We start from the raw sequence: 19,386 nt of genomic DNA, 5'->3' as shown, positions 1-19,386 counted from the left end.
GGTAGATGTACTTTATACTGGAGGATCCCACCAAAACGTTTTTTTACAGTTGGTGATTGACAAGAGTTTGATATAATCAGTTAAGTTAACGTTACAGCCGAAATATGAAAATAATGTTTTAACCACCCATTGTGCATTGAAAGGATTTTCCAAGAAAACAGTTGCTCAAAAGATTTGAAAAGAATTATAGTCATCTTTAACACTTAGTAATTAAGCAGGTATTTAATGTAACATTAGGTTATATTAGTACTCAAGATTTACATACATTGTAAGAAAGTGTTTAATCATTAAGTTTTTACAGTAAATGTTTGTACAGTGCAGCAGCGCACTAAAATGGCCCAAAAAGGGACAAGCTCATCATATTTCATCACGGACAATCAAAAGCAAGCATCTATCTGAAAAAGTGTTTACAACTATCGACCTTGTATATTAAGATATTCGAGGGGAGACAGGTCTGTGTTTTTTTTATGATACAATATCAATGATATATTTATGATTTTATGATATATATATGGTATATAGAAAGAAAGGCATCCATGCCTAATATGCATGAAATAACATGCATGGAATGAAATGATATTACTAATGTAAAGATGTGAAAAGATATAGATGAAGAAATATTGTGCTACTTTTCTTTCATATTATGATATCACTTCATGATTGTCACATTATTTATTCATAATACGAGTGCTTAATTGTGTAAACCAGTAACAATTGTGATTTTATTGCACAAAAACTTCAAAGTTTATATATGTTTGCGCAAGGCTATGTAGCGTGAGGTTGCAGGGCTCGAAATACTGAGTGCATGTGCACCTTAGCGCACCCAAAATTTGGACCTGTGCACCCATTTTTTTTGGTGGATGCTTTGAAGATTTACGTATGTCAAGCTGATAAATGTATAATAGTATACAGCATATGCTAAACATTTAAGTGTCAGAAAAATAATAAAATCATTCTTGTACTACTTTTATATGGAAATGAAACAAACAAGTAGTTTTTGCTGACATTCTCAATTTCATTTCACCACCCAAACATTTTTTGTGCACCCAATTTTTGAAGTTGGGTGCAGCACCAGTGCACCTATTCCCAAAAATGAATTTCGAGCCATAGGTTGTCTTTTGCCGTGCGCCAGCGCCCCCTAGCTACTCCTCGCGGATCTGCTCCTGCAGCCAATCGCGGAACCTGTGCACGCGGGTGTAGACGCCGTACTTGTCTCTCAGGGCGCAGCCGTCACCCCAGCTGACGATACCCATCAGGTTCCACCTAATCAAAATAGATGAAAAATTAAAAAAAGATAGAAATTAAAGTTAAGCTTGAGTATAATGTTCTTAAATGATAAACACATTGCATAATGTATTTATAGAAATGAGTAAAAGTTCTATCGTTTATTTATTTATTCTGAATATTGCGGCAAATACAATACAGCAGCTACCCAGGCAGCAATAGATGATATCAGACACCACGATGAATAAGTTCTATTAGGCACTAAAACTAAAACTAAAAATGGGCATAGCCTAATACCTTTATCAAAGGCAATACAAAATGCTACCAAACCTAATCATAAGTCTTATACTATCATGAAAGTTCATTTGTGTTGGTAGTTACATGTAAAAAAATTTGGTCCAACACTAAAAATTCTCTCACCAGTCACTCTGGTCTTCCTCAGTAGACTGTGAGGCTTGTGACGTGGCTTTTTGAAGCTTTAGGTGAGAGAACTTTTTGTGTTGGACCAAAAGTTTTAACTTTAAACATGATAAGTCTTGCTGTTCACTAAAAGAAAAATTTTCCACATGTAGATATAAAGATAGGTAGACCGAGAATTTAAAGAAACTAAATGTTGGTGTGTTGTGTTTTTTCTTAAAGAATATATACATATATGCACTATTACTGACTTTCCGTTATCGTAGACGACAAATGGCCCTCCGCTGTCTCCATCACAGGAGTCCCTCCCTCCGGTTTCACTGCCGGCGCAGAACATGTTCTTTGTGACGTCATACCGCGCATGCGCTCTCCGGCATTTACTCTGGCGTATGATGGGCACATTGACCTGAGAGAAAATAAAACATTATGAAACTTCAAGTCATGGGACATACATTGGCATTGATCAACGATGAAAACGCATTTTATTTCGTCTTTCTCTTAATCTTAACTGTAATAATGTTTCAATCTGTGGACGAAAACGGTTTCCCCGCATAGGCTGGGAGGACGTGACCGCAAAATATGTACAGAGTCAGCGAGAGCATCACGATAATGCATAAAACAAGAAATTGTCAACAGCCCTGGATACTCCTCGGAAGTATGAGCTCTTCGATTTCTTCAAGTTGTGAATCTGAATTTGTATACACTATAGTACAGGCTAGTTCAGTTGGTGAGCCGCAATGTTATTTGACCACTGACCTCAATTCTTAATTTGTGATTGTATATAATATGTGCTTTTGTAGCCCTGGAAGATTAGGGCATCTTAATCTACCAAATAAAACAAGTCTTAATATTCCAAATAAACCAAAAATGTGCCCAACGCTGAAGCAAAAATACAGAAAATGTTACCTCTTTTAGCGTTGACGAAAACGTGCCGTCCTCCACGGTCCTGCCCCAGCCGCTGACGGAGCCCACGGGCGTCGCCGTGAGCAGCCGGCGGGCGTCCTCCACCGTGGGCAGGCACACCGGCAGGATGTAGTCCGTGAAGGCGATCTTTTCCTCCAGACGAACGAGAGCTAGGTCGACGTCGTAGTTGTCCGGGTTGTGGTCCGGGTGTATGATGATTTCTCGCACTGTAGGTGAAGGATATTAAAGAGTTAATGCCCCGTGAGATAATCCATAGACAGGTGCGATAACCACCGAATAAACCACCGAGTGTAGCGAATAAGAGCGAGGTCAACGTCGTAGTTGTCTGGGTTGTGGTCCGGGTGTATGATAATTTCTCGCACTGTAGGTGTATAATGTTAAAGGGTTAATGCCCCGCCCCGAGGTGTATATGGTGGGATAATCCATAGTCAGGTGCGACTAATAAATGAACCACTGAGTGAGCGTAGCGAACCCGAGCGATGTCAACGTCATAGTTGCTCATCATTTACAAGATACCTTTCACCCAGTGTTGACGTCACACTTCAGAGAAGCCACGTGACACAAATCTCACTGGGTCAGTCAATTGAAGAAGACCAGAGTGACTGGTGGAAAGCTCTAGTTGAGAACAATTTCTCTTGTGTTGAAACAAACGTTTTGACTAGAAGATTTCTACATATCATATTGTGACAAAACATACCTCTAGTGGACCTTTCGTTCTCTTCGAAAACCCCCTGCTCGGAGCTGAGTTTTCCGAGCCGGATGATGAAGTCGTCCTTTGTGACCTAAACGAAAAACATAATCAAATATTTCAAAAATGGACAAATATGCCGGGGGAGGCCTGAAACCTTAGTGTTTTTCACGGGCCTCCCCCAAACGAAATTGTACTGAATAGTGATTACATCAACAAGAAATCAAATTATGATACAGACTAACTTATACATGATCTGGTAACTTCATCATCATCATGCCTCCGGATTATCTAATCCGGTGAGGTACACTTGATAAAGTTACTCCAGTATGTCCTATCCCTCATAGCGGACACTAATGCAGTCTCTGCGAGACCAGCGTCTCTTTCTAACATACGAAATGAAATTAAACAATCCGTGCCTCGCCCTCCAGGATGCAGTGTGCCGCCGTGACGACCCACTCGGCGTTCAGCAGGCTGCCGCCGCAGAAGAAGCGGTTGCGGGCGGGCCGGATGTCCCACAGCATGGCGATCCACGGCACCGCGCCCGGGGCCACGTCCGTGCCGCCCACGATGTAGCTGTCCGGGGCCTGCCGGTGGATGGGTCGGCCACAAACTGAAAAAGACCAGGGGGGCTATTAGCATCAAAGTTCATTTAAGTTGGTGAATTACATCATGAAAATTAAACTGTTCTCCAACTCAAAAACAATTTTACTCACCTGGGGGCGGTACCGACTTCCGACGAACTTTGACCCAGTGCTGACGTCACAAGTGCGAAAAAAATAGCATGTCTGTTTCCTATATCTGGTCTTTTGTCCTGTCATTCTGTCCTTCAAACTTCCCCAACCACGTGCTATAAAACTACTCTCACAGTAGACAGAATAATGCACAATTGCAAACCCAAAGCTCAGCCTCCCAAAAGAACACTCCCGTACGTCGAAAGTAACGCATTCGTCCGAAATAAAATCAGAAGTTCTCACCGTTTTCCAGTCGGACGATGACTTCCAGAGTGCCGGAAGCCTCCAGGAACTCTCCTGTGATCTCATTGGTCACCCTGCAGGTGTAGGTGCCTACGTCAGACAACATGGCGGCGGTGATGAACAGGTCGTCACGGTGCTGGATCACCCGGCGGCCGTCGATGAACTCTGACCCCGGCATTCTGTCCTTTTGCCAAGTCACCGTGTACTCCCCTGGTTGTTACATGCATTTATAAGCGGACAACAACATGGTAAGAACATATGCATATCGTACATTCAATGTATATATGACAAACTTAAGGTAAGTTTGCATCTACTCTTCTATTAATTTTGGAATCTGAATTTGTCATACCATATTTTGAAACATAGAACTAAGCCTTTATCGTTGTAAATACGGCAGCTACATTTTTATGTTACCTCGTAGTATTAGATGATAGAACAGTCCCTTAATACTATGATAAGCCGTACAGTGTAAAAGTACATACATCGTTACTACATTAACATAAAAATGACAAAGTTGGGACGTTACCTGACGCCATGCACTTGAATATGACGTTTCCTCCAAACGGCACCTCCTGGTCTTCTGGCTTCTCTGTGAACTGAAGTCGTTCTGAGCGCCCTGTGAGGGTTAGAGATGATAACATTACAGAGATGCAAGTTAATCTCCAAGCAGATCCTACAGCGGCAATGCAGTATCTACTGGTTATAAGAGTCATACACAGTTAGCTTTCGTTGGCTAATGAACACTCCTCTAGCCAATGGATACTGCCTCGCCGCTGTAGGATCCGCTTAATTTGAGATTATGCAAGTTACTTTCGGCAGGGTCACATCTGTGTTGTACATGTAAGGACGTCACACGATTTTGATTTTCAATCAGACTGTAACAGAACCTGCTGACAAGGATCTAAGGCAGGCCTTTCGGTAACAAAACAGTTGAATTTATAATAATTATTATGAGACACATGCACGATTACTAGTATCCCTGGTGTACGGAGACTGTGCCCGACCCCTTATGATTCGACTACAGCACCTGTCAAAATAATGATCATGACATCAGAAGTAAAGTCAAAATGCCTCTTAAAGCAATCGTGACGACGATTTTATGATGTTGATGCAATTAAACATAATATAGAATAATTTAAATTTGATTCACGTTAGAGACTTGACCGCTTATGAGAAGAACTTACTATCAGAAGTAAAAGTAACCCATGCTGTGGCCTCCGCCGTCTTGCCGTTGAACTCGAGCCTACACGTGTACTTCCCCTTGTTCCGTCCGTCCACGATGACCAGCAGACCTCCTGAAGGTAGCAGAACACAGTATTAATGGGCGACCCCCGGGGACGATGACGCGGGTATAGAACGTAGTGCAGCGAATATTCTTGAAGGCTGGGTAGAAAGCCTGATAAGAGCGTCAGCCAGATGTAAATTGTGCTATGTGGTGTAGGAATGTATCGAGTTTGAGACTGTATGATTTGAATTGTGAAGGTTTTGCAGTTCGTGTATAAATGCGCCGTATTGCGCAACTGGCTTTCCGGGTGAGTCGGCTGCAGTTCAGGTCACGTCCGTAGGAGGCGATTTCAAAGTGTACGTTACGAGCAGATACGCCGACAGGATTTGTTCGTTTCTAAATATTTTGTAGTTTGTACCTTCTTTTGAAACATATTCGATTTTCGTATTTATGAAGTGCACCCTGCTATAATTCTTACCGCGTCGAAGTGAGTCATCTTGGGGTCCTTAACTATATAAATCCCCATAGGGCGAAAACTGTGTTCTGGCCTCCTCTGAAACAGTACCACACTACTTGTTACATTGCCCTCTCCACACTGAGCCACGCAACACCCTTGCCTCCACTGTTGAACACCTCACTCAACATCACCTAACCACATCTGTTCTGCTCCAGGGTTCTCCAGGTCATAACTTAGATACAAATACAAAACTCACACATGCACTTCACACATTCATTGCCCAGTCAAAAAGATTCTGTGTCTCTTCCAGCTGAGCCTAACTTAACATTCATTTTGCTGTATAGTTATATAATAATTGATTTTAATTATAGGTGTAACTTATATGAAAATTGTATACTTGTGTATAATCTTGCTTTAACTATTTATTGTTGTTGTTTTTTTACGTCATATGTACAGGTATGTGTTGGGTGTGCACGCTATCAGCATACTTGCTGCCTAGTGCACACTTTGTATTGTCTTGTCGCAATTTTGAATAAATAAATAAATAAACTGTGTTCTGCTACCTGAAGCCAAGGGAAAAATCCCTCCCATGAAGCCAGAGATCTCGTTCCCGTTCTTCAGCCACGTGACCGTCGGCTCCTCCCCGTCGATCTCGTTCCCACGGCACGGCAGGATGACCTGATACAATGACAGTGATAATGGTTGATATTGAAAACCCATGTCTGCTATTTTTCTGTTGTAGATTGAACGGTGTTTGTACATATTTGTATACAGTGTGTTTCTCTGTACTTGTTTTTTTTTAACCAATTGTAAAATCGAATACACAATTCAGGGGTGCATCAGCACTTCCTGCTTTTGTACGATTCTGTTCGATTGAATAAATTGATTGAAAATTGATTGAAATGACCTGTTCGCCCGGCTCTACCGTCGTGTTGGTCGGCTGCTCTGCGAAGGTCGGTAGTATTTCCGGCGACGGAGTAGTTGTATGAACATCAGGAGGAACGACATCGCACTCGTCTTCTCGTCCGCACTGGACGCACCGATGTGACTGGGTGTCTCCGCACTGGCAGCCCCCGTCCTTGCAGCAGGCGCAGTCGCCTGGGCGGGTCGCGTCGCCTTGGCAGGGGCACCCTTCGCGCGTCAGAGTCCACCACGCGTCCAGCCCGCAGTCCACACCGCACCGGGCGCACCTGTGGGGACTGTCCTCGTCACACTGACACCCTCCGTACCTGGTGGGCGACAAAAAGACACTTAGCCTTCTTAGCCTGGTGAAACATGTACACCTTGGCTCCCCTATATGAGGGCCTGCATGGGGGGATCCAGACAACGCTCTACGCTGAATTTTAATAGCCGGCTACGTACTGTATTGTGCTGAATTCAGGAAGCCTCCCCATTACGTTTTACCATAAAATTTATGATAAATTTCGGGTACTACAACGCATTACGTAGAATCAAAACGGCGAATTACGCTCTACGCAAAATGCGCCGATTACGCTTTACGTTAAATAAGAGCGGTCCGTCTACGCTCTACGTGGAATTAAAACCGCCAATTTCGCTATACGGAAAAATGCATCGCGCCCCCCCCCCCCCCATCTCTACATAGCTAGCAGTGTGTCCTCCCACCCAGCATCCCGCCCAGCCGACGCTACGGATTCCAGTTGGTTCGCCATATGGGGCGGTAGTGATTAGATAGCCTCTACCAGGCTTGGGGAGGCGGCTGGAAAGAGTAGAAATGGGCCAAATAGAGAGATAAGCATGCCAAGGGAGTTTGTTCGTTGAGAGAACATTTGGGGTGCGGCGAAATGTTCTCTCAACGGACAAACTCCCTTGACATGCTTATCTCTCTATTTGGCCGATTTATACTCTTTCCAGCCGCCTCCCCAAGCCTGGTAGAGGCTAGTGATTAGAAATGCCGACCGCAACGATCAACTACCAATGGAATCAGTCCTGTGTCAAACAAAGTAGGGCTAAAGCCAGTGTGTAGAGAGTGGTCACCAGGCTAACCCATTTTATAAATGATAGACAAGTTACACGTGGTAAGTTAATGACATATACGTCTAGACCCAGATCCCGTTATATTTTTTAGCAAAGGTACTAATGAAAATACTGCGATGTAAAAACACCTCTTGGCTTGCATCTTACCTACAGCACGCACAGTCCCGTCTGGAAGGGTCGAACCAACACTTGCACCCTGTCCCGGTAACTTCCCAGGGCTCCACCTCGCACTGGTTGTCAACGTCACACTCTACGCACAGGTGTCTGAAAGAGGTTCAAACTGTCAATCAAACGTTTGTCTCAATCAATCAATCAATCAATAAATAAATAAATCAATAAATCAACCAATCAATCGATCAATCAATCAACCACTAACTTACGCCAAAAAGCAGTTACTCAAGCAACTGGATATGATTTTGAAAACCTCTATTTTGAAAAAATCTTATCCAGTCAGTTGCTTGAGTAACTGCTTTTTGTCGTATCGTATTACCTGGATGTCTAACCTTCATCGACGAATCACTAACTTACTCAGTCCCATTGCTGTGGGCCGTAGGGGCCGTCTGTCTCTCCATAATTATTATGCTTCACTAAAAATGACAGCTACGTACACTTTACATCCACGCAATGGCCACACGCGCATCACGTAATGTCAGCATGTTCACAACGTGTTTTGTCTCAATCGATGTTTCCAACATAGAGCGATGTTACGTTAAGGATACTATGAATGTTGCACATAAGCCATCTCGTCATTGCATTGCTTGAATCGCAGATGGTATGTCTTAAAAATGATATTGCCTTATCCAATCGTACACAACCAAAGTTAACGTTACCTGTCGGTTTCTTCGTCACATTGGCAGCCCCCGTCTGCACAACAGGCGCAGTCTTCACTGCTCTCATTAAACCAGCATCGGCAGCCGGTGGGGGAAACCGTCCACTCGTTCACGTGATATTCTGTCAACGAACAAATGGTGCAATTTCAGTTCAATGTACATGTTCAGTCTTTGCACTGTTACTAGTACTTCTTGGTACAGAAGTATATACCGGGTGGCTGGGCTGTGGGTTTGCGTGTATGTTTGTCTGGACAGAGGAGGCTAACCGTTCGTTGATTGGACGATGAATGGATAGAATGACAGATCAAAAAGTCAAACACAGGAAATAGGGTAAGCTTGAAATTACCGGTCATGAAACCCCAAAATTCTTGTTTGTCGGAAGTCTGAAATCTTAGTTTTCTTGTTCATTTCTGTATTTTATTTGATAACTATCAAACCGGTTGTTTTTGTAAGGTTAGTGACCTGATACTAAATTTGATTTTGGTGATGCTTTAATACCTTTCTCCTCCTCTCCATCTGGTGGCCCTTCACAGCTCCCGTCGGCCTCTAGCTTATCGCAGTCCAACGCCTCTGGCCACGAGAAGCCGAACTCGGCCAAAACGGGCAGGCAGCCGCGCTTGGCGGCAAGGCAGAAGGAGCGGCAAGGCGGGGGACTTCCGCAAGGAGGCGCATACATCGAGCACAGGAACAACTGTCGACGGAAAGAGCAAACTACTTATTGTCATGATGCAACGTGTAAGAATTTGCCTTGTGTTTGCTTGGTGCGTATAAATTCACCCGTTTATAATTACACCAGTGTCAACTCCGTCTAGCTCTACATCAGGGCATACCAACATTCACTGAACCGCGACGGGGGGCGGTACCAACTTCCGACGAATTTTGACCCAGTGCTGACGTCACATGCGGCTAAAAGTCACGTGTTCACAGCACTTGGGTCATAAAGCTAATGAAGACTGGAGCGATTCAGTTGAAAATTTCTGGTGAGTTAATTTCGTTTTTGAGTTCGAGAACAGTTTAATTTTCTTCATCCAGCTAGCTCTATTCAACAAAAGTTCGGTCAAATGAGAATCGGACTAGCACCCTTATCAAAGCTTTCAGCCTTGACATCTGATTTGTGCAATATCTCTTTGCCAGTGTGACATGGATCAGATATTCTGTTCTGCTATCGAATCGTCAGTCTACACTTCACCGTATCCAAAGCACTTAACACCTAGATCCATTGAACTGACCTTCAAATGGTCGTAGCAGCCAAACTGGATCAGGGGTGTGAAGGTTTGTAGCTGGAGTTCCGCATCTCGCTGTAACTCGTTCCCCACCAGATTCGGCAGGTAGGTTCTGCTGTACCCGAGGCCGTCGCACAAGCCCACACGGAGAGGTTCGCATTGGGGCGGGGGGCTGGGAGACGGCGTGGCCTCTGCTGAAGCTGAAAAAAAGGTAAAATTTAATGCAGTAAAACTAGAACGTCGACGGCAGAACTTGCTGCACCTGCATGTTCGTTCGATGTTTGGTCAACACTGCATCATAATTCCACCCCTTGAAGACGATATCTTTTCCAGCGCAATATTTGAAAACTATAGACAGGATGTCATCCGCGAATAAGAAAGGTAGCCATTTTGCCAAATCCTGTGTACAATATACATAACGGGTTTCGCACAGGTGCAGTACGTTCTACCAGGTTTGAATATATGCGGATTTTTGTCAACTAATATTGTTGACCTGTACCTACCTATCTTTAAATTCCATCTATTTGCCCTGTATGTACCCGCGAAGGACGAGACGGGGCCGAACTTTCGTTTGACGTACTTCAGCAGCTCGACAGTCTTGCAGCCGCCGTCGTCCTTGCCGTACGCACAGGCAGGAGCGCCCCCTGTCCGACCTGACACGCGCTGCACCTCGTTCACAGAACCACTCCGCACAGTCACGTCACTCTTGTCTATATGATATGCAATCTGCGGACACAACACGTCAAGTACAGATATACGAAGAATTGTACAAATATCAAAATGATGTAGACAAATGTAACAAATTCAAGCCACTGCAAGACGATAGATGTGTTGCCAGGTTCTCCATTTGTCCATGAAGTTTTGGTCTTACCAGAAGCACTTGGTGCACTTCCACGTCCTCCGGTAGGTGGAGCACCCAGTTGACCGGTTCATAGGAGCTCAACACCAGGACCAGAGGTTTGGAGACCTGGCCGGTGGTAACGTAGACGTCCATCTCAGCTGCAGCCCTGAAATTTCACAACGAACAGAAGTTCAAAACATATTTGCTGCACGCGTTTTAGTATGTGTAGAACGCAAGTCATTATTGCAGGTGGCTTAACTGTGGATTTTGTGTTTTTATGCCTGCCCCCTTTGCGTCAATTGACAGCACGTGGGAGGATGATTGACAGGCAGAATGACAGGAAGTCAAATGTCTCAGAATCTTCCCGAGAGCCAGCAGGAATTAGGGGTCGACATGGGGGAATTTAGGAAGCCGAGGATTGTATATACTTCCCCGAAGTCTAAAACTACCGACATCTTGTTCTTTCTTTTTTTGCAGAAAACATGACCTAAGACAGCGGGCTGTCTTTTACGACGTTTTTTTACGACGTTTTCCTCAGTATGTACGTACCTTCTAGGTCCGACCCCCTCGTACACGGCCAGTATGTGCACTTCGTACTGGTTGTTGTCATCAGCGACGCAGCCGAAGGTCTCTCTGACTCCCGAATCCTGCAGGGCTTCGGCATTCTCAGATCCACGGCTTATTGCACAGCTCCCGACAACCGCTTTGGGTGATAAACAAACTTATCAAATTTACACAAGGAAATCAGTTTTCAAAATCTATCAAATTGCTTGAGGAAATTGTTTTAAACAATACTTTTAAACAATTTCCTTGTGTCGCTTACTAGTATTACCTGGGTGTCTAACCTTCATCGACGAATTCGTAACAATATGTTTAAAACAACTTTGGTTCAGTTACGGCTCTCAGCCAATCAGAGCATCACGTAATGTTTCTCGTTGCACGTAACATCAACGACCATATGGCTAAGGTGAGTAATTTCTAAGGTGGATGCTGATTGGCTGAAACAACGTCACCTCAGGTAGGTGAAATCAAGTATAGATGTGTACAACGAGCTGATTGGCTGAGAAAACATTGTCACAAAATCAAAACATTAACGGCAATCTCGTGGTACTTACAACAAACGACGTGCAAAAAGGGACGACAGTTGAGGCTTGACGGAAAGATACAGCCAAAATAAATACTAGTATGATACTTACGTAGACATGTGTATCGCTGGTAGTGTTTCTTGGAGCACTCACAGAACCCGTCAACACACCTGGCTCCTGTAACGTGTCCCCCCGGACAGTAACCCCTGCTCCCGATGCAGGGGGTCCTTCCTACAGCCGGAACGGTAACTTCCGAAGATGCCGGAGCTGGTAAGAATGAACAAAACACTTTAAAAACCATAAAAAACAGATTTTGATATTTGAATAGCTCCACTAGACTAAAAATGTGGGTTTAAAGACAGTAACGTAACTTAAACCCAAACAGTGAGAATTAGAGGAGTTTGGCCACCCAGCTCGACCGTTGAGTTCATTTGCCTTCGTTTGGGGAAATCAATCATATTGCAGACTGGCTGTCCTGGCCAATCATTTTTCTAGAGGTCCCGGGTTCGAGTCCTGACATGTCACCGATCTTGTGCCCTTGGGAAAGGTACGACTTTCCTCACTTCGCTCAGATGAAAATGAGTATTGTCCTGTAATGTATTTGTGCCCTGTGTTGGTTTCGGCATTAATATAAGTTGATAAAACTTGAGTGTGCCGTCATCACCACGTCTGGTGATTACATGTTTTGGTCGAATTCTACGATCTGTATCCCCGTATCAAGCTTGTATCATGACTTTATTGTTTCCATATCAGACAACCTTGCGTGATGCCGCTGGTCATTGTCGAGAACGAAGAACCTACAACAATATATGAGATAGAATTAAAGTCAACACCTTGTGTTGTTACAGCGTCCGGCTGTTGACAGGGACAGTCGGCACAGCCTGGGCAGGTGGTCATGTCCCCCGTCGGGTCGATCTCCCGGCCCCAGGCGACCACCACCACCCCGTCCCCCGGCTTGGCGTAGTGCGGCGTCCCCGCCCGGCCCACCGTCACGGCGATCCGTTCTCCCGGGGCGACCCTGATGACTTCCCGGGAGTACCCGCCGCCTCCCCCGGCCCGTCCGCCGGCCCGGCTGCCGCCCCCTCCCCCGTACTGCCCGCCCTTACGGCTAGTCGGCTCCTCGCCTCCCGGCCCTGATTTGCCTTTGGTTCATGGAAAAATATAATCATGATAATGAAAAATAAATAACCATAATCAAATTGTCGAATTTTATGTTTTCGCGCGTTTGGCGTCAGCATTGGGTCAAAGTTCGTCGGAAGTCGGTACCGCGCCCCGCCTCGGTTGAGCGAAGGTTACTGTAATTATATTTCTATCTAGTGAATCATGTGTTGCAACAAATCTGCCATTAGTTGTTAATAGTATTTATATAGTAATTCTGTGGAAAATCTACAATAGGAAGACTAAATTATCAATGTTGATTATTAATGGAAAATGAATAAAAGATATATTAATTAAAAAAATATGAACTTGTAATAGTGTACGCACCTGGAGGCATATTCTCGAACTCTGACCCGCATGATGACCCGCCGCTGCTGCCGCCTCCCCCACAGAACGGGTGAGTGGAGGATCCCGGCACCAGCCCGCCTCCGCCTCCTGACGTCTGCCCCGCAGCTCCTGCGCCTGCGCTACACCCGCCGCCAACCCCGCCCTGTCCTCCGTCCGCCACCGTCCCCTTCCCGCCTTCCCCGCCTACGGTCAGGTCAAACAAGCTCAAGAAGTTAATCATTATGAATGGCACCTCTAAGATGTTGTGTTTTAGCCTTGCTACCATCCTGATGAGGTTACGAACTAACCAGGATGGTACCCAGGCAAGTTGTGTTTATCATCTTTTCTCGATTTGCCATGTGGATGTATACAAAGCTGCGATTTTACGACTGTCCAAAAAAGGTCAGTTACATATACCTGGTAGACTAGCCTCTATAAAGCTTCAGGGGTGGCTGGAAAGAGTAGCCAAATAGACAGATAGCATACCAGGGGAGTAGGTCCGCAAAATTAAAAAAAAGGAGCGGCAAGTTGAAGTTGTACTCCTTTAGCGTACTATTGCATGTTAATTATCTGTCTATTTGGCCAGTTCCTACAATTTCTGCCAGCCGTCTCTGAATTCGAAGCCTCAGGTAGAGGCTAACACCTACCGGCGTTTCCTGCCTTGGCGCCTTTCCCTCCCTCCGCGCTCAGGTACCGTCCGAAGGAAGACTCTCCGCCGTCCCCGCCGTACGGGTACGCCCCCAGGATCTCGGCATGGTCGTCTCGCCCCCCTCCCCCACCGCCGATACAGATGACGTCAACGGCGCGAACCCCGTCCGGCACGACGAATACCCCGGATGTGGTGAACTTCACTTGTCCCTTGGGACCTGTATGTGTAACACACAAACGTGGAATCAACAAGGCAATTGCCATTGCGAAGGTATTATTTCATCTGTTGATTGTTTTGTTAGGGGATAATGGTTGTGGTTGCTATCCAGGTGTAATTGTTGAGATTTTTAATTTGCTCTGTCGTCTGGATATTCTTGTCTTAAGGCAATTTTACTGTACTATGTTTAGAATTAAAGGCGGGAAATGACCGATCCTGATCGAACGCATCGAACCCCTGTTCTATTTTCGAACACCTATGTCAAAATCACTGCAGCTCGGGAAATCTAAAAGCAGCAAAATAAATCTAGAGGCACACGATACACGCGAGCCTACTGCCAGAGAAACACAGATGTTAACTCTGTATGAAACATCGAAAATTCTTAAAGAGGGCAAAAATATACTATCAGGCTCGCTCCGGAAGCTTCGCCAAAAACTCCTTACATACGAAGAATCTCTTATTGTCAGTTTTACGGAGCTGGTAAACATGTGGAAAACATGCACCAGTCGGTACAGAACATACCGTCACTCCCTGTATCTAATATGGACCCTTCCTTGTCGCCATCTCCGTCTGTCTCGGGCGTCCGGCGGCAAAAACAGAAGGACGGGGACAGAATCAAACCTGTAACAACAACAGGAACATATGAGGCAAAAAAGATGGGTTTCTGTTGAAGCGCAGTAGCTTGAAATTCTGTTTCAAGTCATCGGAAAATATATAAAACTGTGTATGCATTGTATACGTACAGTAGGATACAATGAGAATGCTGCTTTTATCTATGTCCTACTGATTTAAGTCCTTCTGTGATTTTCGTCTATTCTATCTTCCAGTTTGCTATATTTGAGTTTATATGATATTGGATTTACTGCAACATTAGGAATTCCTCAAACACACATGTAGTAGATCAACAGAGTTGTTCCGACGGAAGCAATTCGGGCCGGTAGATCAAGCGCCCCCTACCTTGAGTAAAGAAACATTTTTAAACAACGAAGTCTTTTATTCAGCCGACGTTTTGGCGGCCATCTGTCCCCTTCCTAGAACCTCAGACTGGTTCATATTGCACTGTAGCACAGGTAATATATATATATATGCATTACCAAACGTACACCTACATGTAGAGCAGACACCTGTGCTAGCTGCAGTACAATGTGGACCAGTCAGAATTGCCCTGAGGAAGGTGACAGACGGTCACCGAAACGTTGGCTGTGCACAAAACACTTGTGTAAAAAGAGTCTCTTTACTCAGTGACTTATCAACTTGTTGAAACTATTCACGAGCGCCCCCTACCTTGTGCGGCGCAGTTTGGACAGCAGCGCTTGTCTCCGTTCACACTCCCGACATTCCCGGACGCGCATGCGTCGCACTGGGAGCCAGTCCAACACGGGACCTGGCCAGACGGAGTCGGCTCTTCAGGGGGCTGTCCTGAAATTATACCAAACAGAATTCATATTAATGTACGTAACCAAGTGGTGAAAATCTAATTTCTATAATATTTTTTTCGCGTGGAAGGGGATATCCTTCCGCGGACTTGACTTACTTGACTTCCGCGGAAGGGCTCTGTTTCCGCATGGAGGTAAAAAAAATCACACAATTTTTTTTTACATGGTTTCTGTTAGTGTTCGTGTGTTCGCAGCTGTCACTCACGGTGAATTGTGCAGATTTCTTTGGTTCTTGGGACATGATTAGATATCGGGTTCCAGATTATGCGAATTGTTTTACTTTGAAATTCAACGAAGTCTGTGTTTTAGGCTGTTGAAAAAAATAATCAGACGCCCCCGTGTAGAACGCGTTGTGATCATTTAATGTTAGGGTATGTTGTTAAATTTAAAGTGTAACCTAGAAATCTCTGTATCAATTCTGTATAGCCGGTATAGTAATCTGTACGACCTGTTAAATCTACAACCTTTGCACACCTAACTAAAAATATCTATAAATAGCTTCATATAGCAATCAAAAATTTACCTATACGCAAACTCCAGCCCGACGCTCTGTACGTTCCAGTGAATGACGTAACGGGTCCGAATTTCTCTTGGATGTACTTCAACAGCTCCAGCGTGTCGCAGCCGCCCTCGTCCTTTCCGTACGCACACGCAGGAAGGCCCCCTATCCGACCAGACAGGCGCTGCACCTTCTTGACGGAACCGCGTCGCACACTCACCGAGGACTGCGCGAGATAGTAGGCGATCTAGAGGGAATATGTCAAATATTTAGAATACATTGTTGATTGTATCTATCGACGTCTGTAAAACTGTCTTTGAAATCTGTCGAGTGTCTTTAAAATCTTGAAACACAGGTATCATCCATGTTTGCTTATATTCTTGTACTTTGTGGTGGTACTACAAACTGTGTTTTAACGCCAACCACAAAAAAGTGGTGGTACCACAAAAGTGGTGGTACCACAAAAAGTGGTGGTACCACAAAAAGTGGTGGTACCACAAACCAATCATAAACATGTCAGAAATTATGTGAGATGATGGCACAAATCTTGAAAAGTGAAATTAAATTAAATTACAATCTAACGAAGACTTTTTCAATTAAAATATTTCTGTTTCATTTTTTTGTGAAAAAATGCCCTTTTTTAAACATCGTTTCGCTCCCACATACCAGGTCGATTCTATGCAGTTCCACGCCCTCCGGTAGGTGGAGCACCCAGTTGACCGCCTCGTACGAGCTCAGCACGAAAACAACAGGCTTGGTCAGCTGGTCCGCGGTGACGTACACGTTCATAGTAGCACCCCCTGTCGGCTCCTGTTGGAATCCCCTAGACCAAAAAATAGACACACATGACATGTGGTGAAACTTTCCTTATCGTGCAAGGTAAAGCTGTCAGTTGTCAAGGAGGTCATGTTACTAAAACACATGAAACAGTGAGCGCTACCACACAGGTGCAGACGTGCAACCTGACCTAAGGGCCATGCAGAAACACACACACACGCGCGCGCGCGCGCACACACACACACACACAAACACACATACATGCACACACACACACACACACACACACACACACACACACACACACACACACACACACACACACACACACACACACACACATACACACACACATACACACACGGACACACACAAAACAGCACCTACGCACCCAAATGTAATAACTAGTAAAGCGTTTTAGATTCATCTCAATTCCTTTTTTTACCTCTGACGAAAAGGATCATGATTGCATATGTTGACAACATACCTGCGTGGCCCGTAGCCTTCGTACACGGCCAGAGCGTGGACTTCATACCGGCTGTTGTCGTCCGCCACGCAGCTGTACACCTCCCCATCGTCCCGACTGTTCCGAATACCGGGCTCTGCGCGTGCGTCGCCGGAGTCACGTGATATTGCACAGCTCCCGACAACCGCTAGGGGGATTTAAAATGGCGGTTGTTTGACTGGATAGAAGCTGGCCTGAGTGGTTGGTGTCCTTATAGTATAGTTGCTACTGTATCAATACTAATTTCTTTCTATACTCTCGAAAACGATACAGATGTTCTAGACACAATCCTAATACATAGGCACAATTCATAGCCTACAATGCATAGATAAATACTACTACGTTTAAACATTTGTGCATACTTAATGGTGTGTTGATATTTACCGTGCCTGTCCTGTGTTGGTTCTGTGTTACATGTATATAATTCCCTCTCCAAGTGACGCTTTGAATCAGTGTAGATGTACGTATGCCTAACACGAATACATACAACACAGTCGTGTCCAACGTTCATCTGTTTGTTAAATTTTCTTAGCCTCTACCAGGCTTGGGGAGGCGGCTGGAAAGAGTAGAAATCGGCCAAATAGAGAAATAAGCATGCCAAAGGAGTTTGTCCGTTGAGAGAACAGTTCGCCGCACTCCATTGGCATGCTTATTTCTCTATTTGGCCGATTTCTACTCTTTCCAGCCGCCTCCCCAAGCCTGGTAGAGGCTAAAATTTTCTTGAATCTATATGAATTTAATCCTCCCTGAACACAATGAAAAACCAATTGCAGTTTTACTGACGTAAGCAGGTGTATTTCTGGTACTCCCGCCCGGAACATTCGCAGAAGCCGTCCACGCACCGCGCACCGGTCACCTGTGCACCCCGGCAGTACCCGGCACTCCCGGTACACCGCCGCCGGTCACGCTCGGGCACGGGGGGAGGCTCGGTGGTAATCGGGACGGCAGGGGCTAGATACAGGAATGCAGGTAGCTTTGTGGAAGTTGTTATTTCCATCTTTATATATTCCATGCTTCCATCCTTTCTCCTTTGCTATCTTTCACTCTTACCGCAATCTTTCTTTCATTCTTTCTTTCATTCATATTCTTTCTTTCTTTCTTTCTTGTATCTTATCTGTTCTTTTCCTTTTCTTTTTTTCTTTTGGTTGCCTTTCTTTTCTAGCCTATTTTGATGTCCTTCCATCCCAGTCTAGGCTAGCCTGGGAGTCATCCTTTTTTCGGGGGTAGTGAGTGCAAGACTTAGACTTATAAATTAGGGTCCCCCGTACTCACTCAGGGGCACGGGGGGAGGCTCGGTGGTAATCGGGACGGCAGGGGCTAGATATGAGAATAAAGACGATGCACGTAGAAACAGTGCGGGGTAGCCTTGTAAAGTTGTCATCTCCATCTTTATATATCCCGTCCTTCCTCCTTTTCTATCTTTCACTCTTACCGCATTCCTTTATCATCCGTTTTCATTCATTCATTCATTCATCCGTTCTTTCTTTCTTTCTTTCTTCATTTCTTATATGTTATTTTTCGTTTTCTTTTCTTTTTTCATTTTGGTCGCCTTTCTTTTCCAGTCTATTTTGTCTTCCTTACATCCCAGTCTAGCTATAGGCTAGCCTGGGAGCCATCCTTTTTGGGAGGTAGCGAGGGCAAGACTTAGACTTTGTGGGCCCCGTGTAGTTCGACAACCAGAGCGGTTTCAGCAATTGCAAGTTCAGTCAGCGGCCAGTCTACTTACATCCTTCCATTCCAGATTTGCTGTTTGCGAGTGCAAAGAATGTCGCTACAAAACGGATGGCACCCGACAATGCCTAGCCCTACCTGGAGTAATTTCTGGCCACAGACAGGGACAGTCGGCACAGCCTGGGCAGGTGGTCATGTCCCCCGTCGGGTCGATCTCCCGGCCCCAGGCGACCACCACCACCCCGTCCCCCGGCTTGGCGTA

The 19,386-nt window shown here is 45.0% G+C and overlaps 1 protein-coding gene across 1 annotated transcript in view; it reads right to left on the bottom strand.

The window, feature by feature from the left end:
- Window positions 1-1,093: 1,093 nt before the first annotated feature.
- The window catches only part of LOC109471365, a 22,149-nt gene continuing 3,856 nt past the window's right edge, over window positions 1,094-19,386 (bottom strand). The window contains exons 7-34 of the mRNA XM_019770655.1: window positions 19,263-19,385; window positions 18,237-18,404; window positions 17,436-17,601; window positions 16,838-16,994; window positions 16,196-16,418; window positions 15,521-15,655; window positions 14,759-14,857; window positions 14,019-14,237; window positions 13,372-13,575; window positions 12,720-13,028; window positions 11,998-12,153; window positions 11,351-11,504; window positions 10,832-10,967; window positions 10,464-10,686; window positions 9,967-10,160; window positions 9,236-9,428; window positions 8,738-8,858; window positions 8,055-8,171; window positions 6,820-7,141; window positions 6,476-6,590; window positions 5,415-5,525; window positions 4,757-4,846; window positions 4,231-4,440; window positions 3,673-3,866; window positions 3,263-3,347; window positions 2,548-2,783; window positions 1,893-2,047; window positions 1,094-1,263 (exon numbers count right to left, since the gene is read on the bottom strand). Coding sequence (XP_019626214.1) covers window positions 1,143-1,263; window positions 1,893-2,047; window positions 2,548-2,783; window positions 3,263-3,347; window positions 3,673-3,866; window positions 4,231-4,440; window positions 4,757-4,846; window positions 5,415-5,525; window positions 6,476-6,590; window positions 6,820-7,141; window positions 8,055-8,171; window positions 8,738-8,858; window positions 9,236-9,428; window positions 9,967-10,160; window positions 10,464-10,686; window positions 10,832-10,967; window positions 11,351-11,504; window positions 11,998-12,153; window positions 12,720-13,028; window positions 13,372-13,575; window positions 14,019-14,237; window positions 14,759-14,857; window positions 15,521-15,655; window positions 16,196-16,418; window positions 16,838-16,994; window positions 17,436-17,601; window positions 18,237-18,404; window positions 19,263-19,385 — 4,736 coding nt within the window. The 3' untranslated portion in view covers window positions 1,094-1,142. The remainder of the gene's footprint in view (window positions 1,264-1,892; window positions 2,048-2,547; window positions 2,784-3,262; window positions 3,348-3,672; window positions 3,867-4,230; window positions 4,441-4,756; window positions 4,847-5,414; window positions 5,526-6,475; window positions 6,591-6,819; window positions 7,142-8,054; window positions 8,172-8,737; window positions 8,859-9,235; window positions 9,429-9,966; window positions 10,161-10,463; window positions 10,687-10,831; window positions 10,968-11,350; window positions 11,505-11,997; window positions 12,154-12,719; window positions 13,029-13,371; window positions 13,576-14,018; window positions 14,238-14,758; window positions 14,858-15,520; window positions 15,656-16,195; window positions 16,419-16,837; window positions 16,995-17,435; window positions 17,602-18,236; window positions 18,405-19,262; window position 19,386) is intronic.

This window comes from Branchiostoma belcheri, unplaced genomic scaffold, assembly GCF_001625305.1.
Source record: "Branchiostoma belcheri isolate BF01 breed outbred unplaced genomic scaffold, Haploidv18h27 scaffold25, whole genome shotgun sequence".
NCBI classification, from domain to species: Eukaryota; Metazoa; Chordata; class Leptocardii; order Amphioxiformes; family Branchiostomatidae; genus Branchiostoma; species Branchiostoma belcheri.
The sequence above is the reverse complement of the archived record's forward strand: the minus strand, read 5'-3'. Positions and strand labels throughout refer to the sequence as shown.